Raw genomic sequence first — 11,912 nt, 5'->3', positions numbered from 1 at the left:
TCACAGCAATCCCCCCCCCCCCCTACTTACAACGTGGAGTCTGGTGGATTACAAACAAAAACGATTTATTTACCAGCTAGGATTCCTTAGCCTGTTATTTAAAACGTAAACATGTCTCCTAGTTCCTTCTTTGAAGCTGCATGGAATTGATTTAGTTCCCAAAAACGTTGACTGCCTTACAAATTTATCATTTGTTTTAAATAACAAAAAAAAGTCGTTTGAAAATCACATTTAGTAAACGTATTTTTTATACAATTTTTTTTATCATACTTGAACGTGTTTGAATGTTTGTTGTATGCGACATGCACGTCATACATCAAAGCACAATGCTGCATGGCATTTCCTCGGGTTAACTCTCCTAAATGGTGTTAAAAAAATGTCTGGAAAAATATCGAGTTTGCTATGTGTAAATAAATGAGAAAACTAACACGCCACAAAAATCTTGGACAAAACCTAAATAAATGAGAAAACTAACACGCCACAAAAATCTTGGACAAAACCTAACAGTTCGGAGCCTTGTTAGACAAGGCATTAAAAGAAGGCGTCGTTAAAAAGCAATTTTATTTACAACGGAAACGTTTTAGTTGAGCAAAATGCCCAGGTAGTAAAAGATTTCATTCAGGTGTGTTTAAAAAATTAATGGACAAGGTGTAAGATTGTTTACACCTCGTCTGCGCATTGGTGATGAATTGCCCCCCCCCCCCCCCCCCCTCTTTACTGAACAAGTCCTCGCGTCATAACAAAGTGATAAACAACTCACACTTGTAAACAAATGTCACGTGGTATCTTGCTACCGAGATTTCCGGTCTACGTCTGTCGTCTTTTAGAGCTAGCTTTGACGGTACCGGTCCTATATTTGCTGCAGCTATCCCTGCAGCCAGTCCTAGCCTAGCTGCAGCTAACCCTGACTGTTGCCAGTCAAAACTCCATCCCATATCGTTTGTTGTGGCTGCCTTGAACTCTGGATAGTGTAAAACAGCGAGTGTGAAATGTTGGGTCGTGTGAAAACCTTGTAGACTTTGTGTCCTGACCACTCGGGTGTTTAACCGCTTGTAGGACCTGTAATATGTAGGACTTGTAGGACCTATAATGTGTAGGACCAGTAATATGTAGGACTTTTAGGACCAGTTTTGTGTAGGACATGTAGGACCTGTAATGTGTAGGACATGTAGGACCAATAATATGTAGGACCAATAATGTGTAGGACATGTTGGACCAATAATGTGTAGGACATGTAGGACCTGTAATATGTAGGACTTGTAGGACCTGTAATGTGTAGGACCAGTAATATGTAGGACTTTTAAGACCAGTTTTGTGTAGGACATGTAGGACCTGTAATGTGTAGGACATGTAGGACCAATAATGTGCAGGACATGTAGGACCAATAATGTGTAGGACCAGTAATGTGTAGGACATGTAGGACCAATAATGTGTAGGACCAATAATGTGTAGGACATGTAGGACCAATAATGTGTAGGACCAATAATGTGTAGGACATGTAGGACCAATAATGTGTAGGACATGTAGGACCAGTAATATGTAGGACTTGTAGGACCAGTAATGTGTAGGACATGTAGGACCTGTAATGTGTAGGACATGTAGGATCTGTAATGTGTAGGACATGTAGGACCTGTAATGTGTAGGACATGTAGGACCTCTTCAAATGTATAACATATAGGGCTACTCGAATGTATGACACATAAGACCGTTAAAGTGCACGACCTAGGAGCACAAAAGTGCATGACTTTGGAGCATTATGTGCATGACTTAAGAACACAAAAGTGCATGACTTAGACGCACAAAGGTGCATGACTTAGGACCACCAAATTGCATGACTTAGGACCACCAAAGTGCATGACTTAGGACCACCAAAGTGCATGACTTAGGACCACAAAAGTGCATGACTTAGGACCACAAAAGTGCATCAGGAAGTTGATGTTAACTTGCTGTAACCTCCCAGGACAATGTGTCCACGACTTACACAACGTCTACCTGTGTTCACTGTTGCATTGATGTCCAATACATTTAGAAAAAAACAATAATGTCAGAGTTGTACATTTTTTTTATACATCCCTTGTTGTGTTTAAAGTTTGTTTGATTCTTTTAAAACTTAGGTAACGCTTGATTTACTATTTAAATGTCAAACAACCCGTACAGTGAAAGGTCGTGCGGTCAAACAACCCGCACAGTGAAAGGTCGTGCGGTCCAACAACCCGTACAGTGAAAGGTCGTGTGGTCAAACAACCCGCACAGTGAAAGGTCATGTGGTCGAACAACCCGTACAGTGAAAGGTCATATGGTCGAACAACCCGTACAGTGAAAGGTCATGTGGTCGATCAACCCGTACAGTGAAAGGTCGTGCGGTCCAACAACCCGTACAGTGAAAGGTCATGTGGTCGAACAACCCGTACAGTGAAAGGTCGTGTGGTTGAACAACCCGTACAGTGAAAGGTCGTGTGGTTGAACAACCCGTACAGTGAAAGGTCGTGTGGTTGAACAACCCGTCCAGTGAAAGGTCATGTGGTCGAACTAACAGTACATTGAAAGGTCATATGGTCGAACAACCCGTACAGTGAAAGGTCATGTGGTTGAATAACCCGTACAGTGAAAGGTCATGTGGTCGAACTACCTGTACAGTGAAAGGTCATGTGGTCGAACAACCCGTACAGTGAAAGGTCATGTGGTCGAACAACCCGTACAGTGAAAGGTCATGTGGTCGAACAACCCGTACAGTGAAAGGTCATGTGGTCGAACAACCCGTACAGTGAATCACCAGGGTCGAAACATCAGGAGTCGAACTATTCGGGGTGAAAACTTCGATCCTAGCTACGAATTGTCTCGAGTTCCGATCCCGGGCTGACTCTGATTGCCTCCCGACTTTGGGGAAAGTAAATGCAGCTGTCTGTCTGTCTGTCTGTCTGTCAACACATTAACTTGAGCACCGTGTCAGTTAGGCTGACAAAATCTCATACCTTAGTAGGCTTATGTATGAGATGTGTAGTTGTCTTTCAACTTCTGGACGATTCAGTAGCCGGATGTGGTACATACTCTACTTCCGGTTTCTCATAAGTTGATAAATTGAGTAAAGTAAAAAAAATGAAAAATGAAAAAGGGACTTAAAAAGGCTTTAAAGTACTTTATTAAAAAATAATGTAAAAGTTAACCATTTCATTTAGTATCATCCAAATAAATTTAAGAATTATTTCTAGAAAGTTATGGTACAATTTAGTAGTACAAACAAACAGAAACTACTCGAAGATGAGTACAACGGTACATACACTCAGAGTAAGTAGGTCAACATCGGTGTCACGTGGTATTAGAAATAAATTACAACCAACAGGGAAAATGTACAGCCAAAACAAACAAAAAAACAATCTGAAACATGGAGTGAGTGAACCACTCTCTCAAAAGGCTTGAAACGTCGATGTAATCATACTAAAAAAATTTTAATTTAAATATGGCAAGTGATACAATTATAGTTACATTTTTTAAACTTAAAGCCGTTTGGGAACCATATTTACACTCATTTTCATATTTTCGTATTGATTATAAGCAGTTGAAAAGCCGTTTAAAATTATTTTATCACTTCAATTTTTTTTTAAATCGCCCTCAACTCCTCCTTCAAGTCAACCGGAGTGGCCAGGGAAAGTAAAACAATGAAAGTCACAATTGTTTTCCATGATAAAATACACAAGAGCAGTCAATGATGTATAACCTAGTATTGTATTTACATTAAATAATATGACATCCCCAATCACCACAACACCCTTACTCTACTAATCCAAATTAAAAAATAAAAGTGTTAGCTAAATTACTATTTTATTACAAGTAATTATTTAAATTTAAATATTTCTAGCCTTATTAAAACCGGAAGACATATTCAAATTTGGTTGAAAAATATGCTTTCTGGCAATAACAATTCGGAACCAGCTTTTCAAGCCTATCTAATTCAGTCAAAAACATATACTCGTGAGTTGAATGTTTAGATCTAGCGTGCACACGATTTATCCAATGTTTTCGGGGTAAATAAAAATGCTGAAACACATTAGAATAACCTGTTATTTAAAAACCTATCTATTAAGTGCTTGACGTAAACGTGAATCGACGAAAGAAAAAATGCCAAATCCCGTTCTACAGCCAAAACAACGTTTCAGGATTATTTATTTAGGTGTTATTATTTTAGCTTCTTCTTTTATTTTCGCGTTAAAAAATGTTTACATACAGCTCATAAAGTTTTATAAAACTTTTAAAAAGTCAAAGAACTAACAATTGTCATGTAAAAGGAAATAAAGATTAAACAATGGCAGTTGAAAAACAAGTTCTATTTTTATAACCAACCTTACAACTACGAACTATCTCTTTTGAGAGATGATGATAATGAAGAAATAAATAAAAACATCCATTTAAACCCATCGTATTTAGACTGACACCTGTTCATACAGACGGACAGACAGACATTAACAATAATTTTTTTTTAAAATCTATTTACAGTCACAAGTGTAGGCACGATGAGACAGACACTCTTAATTAGACACAGACCGGCACACAGACAGACACACATACGTTAAGACATAGACCGACACACAGACACACATACAGACACACAGACGTTAAGACACAGACCGACACACATACAGACACACAGACGTTAAGACATAGACCGACACACAGACAGACACACAGACGTTAAGACAGAGACTGACAATTGTAAAACCCAATATGCCGAATGAGAGCCAGGCCGTATTGAAGTTGCCAACGACAACCAACTTCATCATTAAACACACGGCCTTACACCAGACCCACACCACACAATCCTCACTAGACCCACATCACACAACCCACACTAGACCCACATCACAACCCTCACCATCCCACACACGAGTTAGATCTTACATTGCAACACAAAAATTTATGCGGCTTCATACAAGTTTCATGTCCACAAAATTATTGGAATTTCAGCTTTCCCCTCCCTCTTCTTCGCCTTTAAAGTTTCTTTCAGGCACGTCTATCCCCGCCCTCCCCCCCCCCCCCCCCCCCCCCGAAATGAAAAATAAGTTGTAATTTATAATATACTTTAACCAGAGGTCGCCCCCGTCGTCCACGAAAATGTTAAGACCTCTACTTCACCTGTATAAGACCTCTACTTCACCTTTATGAGACCTCTACTTCACCTTTAAAGCATGCTCACCCCATAGGTCCACGCTTTACAAGTAGCGATACGAAGACTTAATTACTCGTTGACCATATAATTACCAGCTCTGCTTTAAAATGAATGAACTTCTTGAGCAGATGAGACGTAACACAAACCTTGCGTCTGTTATTTAAGAAAAGACAGCATGAAGTTAAATGTAACGTGTGGACGTCCATATTGTCCAGAACCCACAGTATAAACTCTAAGCTAACATTTAACTCTAACCATAGAATAAACACTGCCAAATTTCTGAGGGTGATCTAACCAAGCAAATGCTACTGTCTAACTATTTGAACTTAACCACACCCAAAATGAAATACCACCATTTAACGTACACATATCACATGCTTTCATATCAAGCACAAAAAATGACGTAAACAAATTAAAAGTTTAAAAAAAAAATAATTCATCATCACTTGTATCTTACACATCTCGCATCAACAAGACAAACAACTCTCAAGAGTTATCTGCCGACATACGTCATAGACAGCCAGAGACACATCAAAATGGCGGCTGTCTGACTGACCACGTGACCTGCGCGGTTACGGTCCGCTGGTTTTGTGTCGTCATCAGCGCCTAAACATGCCGTGGATCCGCTCTCGCTTGCCTCCACTGAAGTCGTGTCCATCTTGTCCAATTTCTTCTCCAGTGTTAAATAGATGTTGATGTTTGAGATTTTTCCTGTCTCGTTTTTCACCACACGATCCACTGTGACGTTCTGGAGATCCCATTCTTGGTTACTGAAGGAATCTAAACATTCGTACACAGGGTTATTTCCTAGACGGTGCATTTCTCTTTGTCAATACACACACATACGTACACACACACACACACACACACACACACACACACACACACACATATATATATATATATATATATATATATATATATATATATATATATATATATATATATATATATATATATATATATATATATTATAAATTAGATTAAATTATTAATTAGGTCTTATGCAATGCAGTGTGAGTTCACTAAACATTACACCACATATTACATCACACATTACACCATACATTAGACCACAATTACACGACAAACTACACCCCACATTACCCCACAAATTACACCACACATTACACCACACATTACACCACATATTACACCACATTACACCACACATTAAACCACAATACACCACACATTACACCACTTTACACCACACATTACACCAAACAATACACCACACATTACACCACACATTACACCACACAATACACCACACATTTCACCACACATTTCACCACACATTACACCACACATTACACCACACATTACACCACATTACACCACATTACACCACATTACACCACACATTACACCACATTACACCACACATTACACCACACATTACACCACACATTACACCACACATTACACCACACATTACACCACACATTACACCACACATTACACCTTACATTACACCACATTACACCACATTACACCACATTACACCACACATTACACCACACATTACACCACACATTACTCCACACATTACACCACACATTACACCACACATTACACCACATTACACCACATTACACCACATTACACCACACATTACATCGCACATTACACCACATTACACCACATTACACCACATTACACCACACATTACATCGCACATTACACCACACATTACACCACGCATTACATCACACATTACACCACACATTACACCACACATTACACCACACATTACACCACACATTACACCACACATTACACCACACATTACACCACACATTACACCACGCATTACACCACGAATTACACCACACATTACACCACACATTACACCACACATTACACCACACATTACACCACACATTACACCACGCATTACACCACGCATTACACCACACATTACACCACACATTACACCACACATTACACCACACATTACACCACACATTACACCACATTACACCACACATTACACCACATTACACCACATTACACCACACATTACACCACACATTACACCACACATTACACCACACATTACACCACACATTACACCACACATTACACCACACATTACACCACATATTACACAACACATTACACCACACATTACACCACATATTACACAACACATTACACCACACATTACACCACACATTACACCACACATTACACCACACATTACACCATACATTACACCACATATTACACAACACATTACACGACACATTACACCACACATTACACCACACATTACACCACACATTACACCACACATTACACCACACATTACACGACACATTACACCACACATTACACCACACATTACACCAAATATTACACCACATTACACCACACATTACACCACACATTACACCACCCATTACACCACCCATTACACCACACAAAACAATACATACCTGAGATGTTGAAGCTGGCGCTCTCTGAAAAAAATCGATCTCTTTGATTGCCTTGACTGTTGCTCAAAAAACCAATCGAGATTTGACACTCTTGGTTGATTGCGTCCAGGTTTGTGGCGCAGAATGTCGTCACTTCCTGTTCAATATATATATATATATATATATATATATATATATATATATATATATATATATATATATATATATATATATATATATATAAAACGTAAACAAGGGCAATCTATCACCTATACAACAAGGTATTTATTTTGACACACCTACAAACGTCAACATTAGGCCGTTAATTACACGTGTCAACTTTTTAAAAAAAATTGTTGATAAACACTGAAAGATTGGATGCACTCAGCTAGGGCTAACTGTAAGGCAGGTCTATGAACGGGTGCTTGGGTTAGGTCAGCCTTAGGTCAGCCTTAGGTCAGCCTTAGGTCACCCTTAGGTCACCCTTAGGTCACCCTTAGGTCAGCCTTAGGTCACCCTTAGGTCACCCTTAGGTCAGCCTTAGGTCAGCCTTAGGTCATCCTTAGGTCAGCCTTAGGTCAGCCTTAGGTCAGCCTTAGGTCAGCCTTAGGTCAGCCTTAGGTCAGCCTTAGGTCAGCCTTAGGTCATCCTTAGGTCAGCCTTAGGTCAGCCTTAGGTCAGCCTTAGGTCAGCCTTAGGTCAGGCCACTGGCCTTATGACCGTAAGCTTGCGGCCAGTCAAGTGAGTTATGGAGTGGATGAAGGCAGCCCGCCTCTGACTTGGTCACTCATCTTTTGCCGTTTTTACCCAAGACACATGAGGCAGATGAAGTAGAGTTCATCTGTTTCAGTGACCTCGGCATACAGAAGGATAGCATGGTCAGCACTATGCCCAGCCGCTTTGGTTCCCCTAACGTGAGCCAGGTACCCATAAAAGCTGGATAGACTCAGGGACGTCCTAGAGACTCGGGCCCGGGATTTGAACTCGAGACTTTTGACGTATGCTCTAACCTCCTACTACGCCGTCCGTCTGTTCATTTTGATTCCTATTAAAAATGTTTGACGTACAGTTAGTAGCTCTCTACTCAAAAGTTTAGATCAACTACACAGAAAATGCTGACATCACCTCTTTTTGCGTCAGGACAACTTTACCGCTGCTGTAAATCATGACGTGGTTGTGGAACATCGATCTAGTCGGCAGCACTCTAAAATCACATGGTACAGTTTGTTTACATATTATACAAACATCAGAAAAAATGGGGAAAAACTAAGTAGAAAAATTTATATTTAAATTTTAAACAGCCAAACAAACTTAAGTAAAACATGTGGTATCCATTTTACCTAGTATTAGTATCAAATCTTTTTACATTAGAGTTTACACTCTAGAAAAATGCTCTTAAAGCTGCAGTCTTCAAAAATTTTTATCAGGGGAGACTAATCTTAACAGGAGAGGCTAATCTGAATAGATGTGAGGGGAGGTGTTTTTGGGGAGATATAATATACCATCATGTAGATACATGGATACATTCAACTCAAGGAGAACGCCTCTTCTTATTTATACCTGGTGGAATCAAACACAAGTCCAATTCTTTTTTACAAACACAAATCTGTCTCCTACTCCTATCTAACTAATCTTCAGTCCGACTCAACGATCGCCTAACAATATCTAACTACAACTGCTTCCTAATCACGTCTAATCTCTACTCAACCCTTCTCTAATGCTACCTATCTCTGACTGCCCATAAGTCATGGTCAGCTGACCGTCGCACGTGACCGGTCATCTCCTGCTACAATTCTATTGGTTCTCCGTGCCTGACCAATGTATACCTGATCTACCTATTCTATTCTCGCCTGCTTAACCTCCGACCTAATTATAACAAGCGTCATCACAATAGGGGAAACACATTTTATCAGGGGCAGAGCCGGCGTTAGGGGGTGGCGAACGGGGCGGTCGCCATAGGCCCCGCGCTTGAAGGGGCCCCGCGCTTCAGCAATGTCATTGTTATCTGAATTAGTTCGTAAACTTAAAAAAAATTGTTGCTGAATTCAATTGGGAAAAACTAAATGGTCGAATGCCGACGTTGTTGATTGTTATAACTGAGGCCACGGTTGATGTTGGTGAGTCCCACCTGAACTGGGACAGGCCGTAATTCGATACAAAAATAGTGTCACGCCTTCCCTTTGTGTAGTGTACGGTCGCCTGGCTTTTGACTTGAGCTAACTGGAGATGGCGGTCGAGAATTAGCCCAAGACGTAAAGAGATACCCTATTGTATGCGGACACATGAAGACGTCCTTTTAGTGAGCAGACGGGATGTCTCTAGTAGACCGTTAGTGACCTGATGAACTCTAGTCCTTACATTCTAGTGGTAGATATCGTATTATGTCGTATATGTACAGTGTTTCTTCCAGACTTTTTTCTCCAGGGGGGAGGGGCACTTGAAATTTTCGGGGGGGGGGGGGGGGAGAGGGGCAGTAGATTTTCTTCGCCCCCCCCCCCCCCCCCCCCGAAGAGATGCCTGGAAGAAACTCTATATGTAGGCCCACTTGTCTTGGTATAACAAAGTTAACATTCAGTTGCGTGCAGAGGGGTGGGAGGAGGGCGACGAGGGGGGGGGGGGCGCCTTAGGATCTATATCAGGCGGCATTAAACAGAGTGATTTATTATTATTTTTTGGAAGAAAGTTAAAACTGTTGTTATGTTGCGTCACCTTAAGGATTCACCCGTTCAATAATTAAGACAATAATGTTTTTGGTTTTAAAATAGTGTATGAATTCTAAACAAATTTTGAAGTCTATACTGTTTTGACACATCAGGCCGAGTTCGCTGTATTGTAAACTTTATTTTCCTAATTATTCGGCACGTGATTAAATTTTCTTAAGTGATTTGGTATGAATTACATAACTATTAAAAGTGATTTAATATCTTAGCAAAGGAAAAAAACTACGAACATTGGGTCAATACATGGCAGAGATAAAATCTGTTATTATAGTGGAAAGTTTGACATTAGCTTATAAACTCCAAAACATTTGTGTTATTATGTGTACATCACATTATATAGGCCTTTATATATATATATATATATATATATATATATATATATATATATATATATATATATATATATATATATATATATATATATATATATATATATATTATATACATATATATATATATATATATATATATATATATATAATGGAAAGGCCCCGCGCGGATGGTTGGCCCTAGGCCCCGCGTATTCCTAACGCCGGCTCTGATCAGGGGAGACTAATCTAATTAAGGGTGGGGGGGGGGGGGGAAGAGAGAGAGACTAATCTAAAAAGTAGAAACAAATCTGCATTAACGCGGGAGAAGAGTCTTAACAGGGGAGACGAACATCTTGTGTTAAATCAAAGGGAAAGCAGCCCGAAACAACGAGATAAACAAGGAAGGGGAGACAAGTAAACTCAGGGAAGAAATACTCACGCGTTTGTGTAGACAATGTCCGGTGTCCAGACACTGTTGGTCAAGCTCATGATACGGTCAACTCTATCCTGGTACCACACCAGTCGGCCGTCAGTCCAGCTCTGGGGAGGTTAGGGAGGAGGTTAGTTGTCATATGTGTCACGAGTTGTCATCTATGTCACAAGTTGACATCTATGTCACAAGGTGTCATCTATGTCACAAGGTGTCATCTATGTCACAAGGTGTCATCTATGTCACAAGGTGTCATCTATGTCACAATTTGTCATCTATGTCACAAGTTGACATCTATGTCACAAGGTGGCATCTATGTCACAAGGTGTCATCTATGTCACAAGGTGTCATCTATGTCACAAGGTGTCATCTATGTCACAAGGTGTCATCTATGTCACAAGGTGTCATCTATGTCACAATTTGTCATCTATGTCACAAGTTGACATCTATGTCACAAGGTGTCATCTATGTCACAAGGTGTCATCTATGTCACAAGGTGTCATCTATGTCACAATTTGTCATCTATGTCACAAGTTGACATCTATGTCACAAGGTGTCATCTATGTCACAAGGTGTCATCTATGTCACAAGGTGTCATCTATGTCACAATTTGTCATCTATGTCACAATTTGTCATCTATGTCACAAGGTGTCATCTGTGTCACAATTTGTCATCTATGTCAGAAATCGTCATCTATGTCTAAAATCGTCATCTATGTCACAAGTTGTCATCTATGTCACAAGTTGTCATCTATGTCACACGATGTTATCTATCTCACAAGTTGTCAACTATGCAGGTTGTAAATTATCTATGTAGAATGTTAGTTGTCATCTAACTTGGTTGTAAGTTGTCATCAATGTTGACGGC

At 39.9% G+C, this 11,912-nt stretch overlaps 2 protein-coding genes across 4 annotated transcripts in view; both read right to left on the bottom strand.

Moving 5' to 3' along the window:
- LOC131942279 (aspartyl/asparaginyl beta-hydroxylase) overlaps positions 1–11,912 on the bottom strand; it is an 83,530-nt gene that overhangs the window by 28,583 nt on the left and 43,035 nt on the right. The window lies entirely within an intron of this gene.
- Positions 5,046–11,912, bottom strand: part of LOC131942283 (acetylcholine receptor subunit delta) — a 26,039-nt gene continuing 19,172 nt past the window's right edge. For all 3 annotated transcript variants that reach the window (XM_059302072.1, XM_059302070.1, XM_059302071.1), the window contains exons 4-7: positions 11,055–11,155; positions 8,710–8,788; positions 7,606–7,741; positions 5,046–5,941 (exon numbers count right to left, since the gene is read on the bottom strand). In XM_059302072.1, coding sequence (XP_059158055.1) covers positions 5,655–5,941; positions 7,606–7,741; positions 8,710–8,788; positions 11,055–11,155 — 603 coding nt within the window. In that variant the 3' untranslated portion in view covers positions 5,046–5,654. The remainder of the gene's footprint in view (positions 5,942–7,605; positions 7,742–8,709; positions 8,789–11,054; positions 11,156–11,912) is intronic.

This window comes from Physella acuta, unplaced genomic scaffold (assembly GCF_028476545.2).
Source record: "Physella acuta isolate Inbredline_101_S28 unplaced genomic scaffold, ASM2847654v3 ptg000398l, whole genome shotgun sequence".
NCBI classification, from domain to species: Eukaryota; Metazoa; Mollusca; class Gastropoda; family Physidae; genus Physella; species Physella acuta.
The sequence above is the reverse complement of the archived record's forward strand: the minus strand, read 5'-3'. Positions and strand labels throughout refer to the sequence as shown.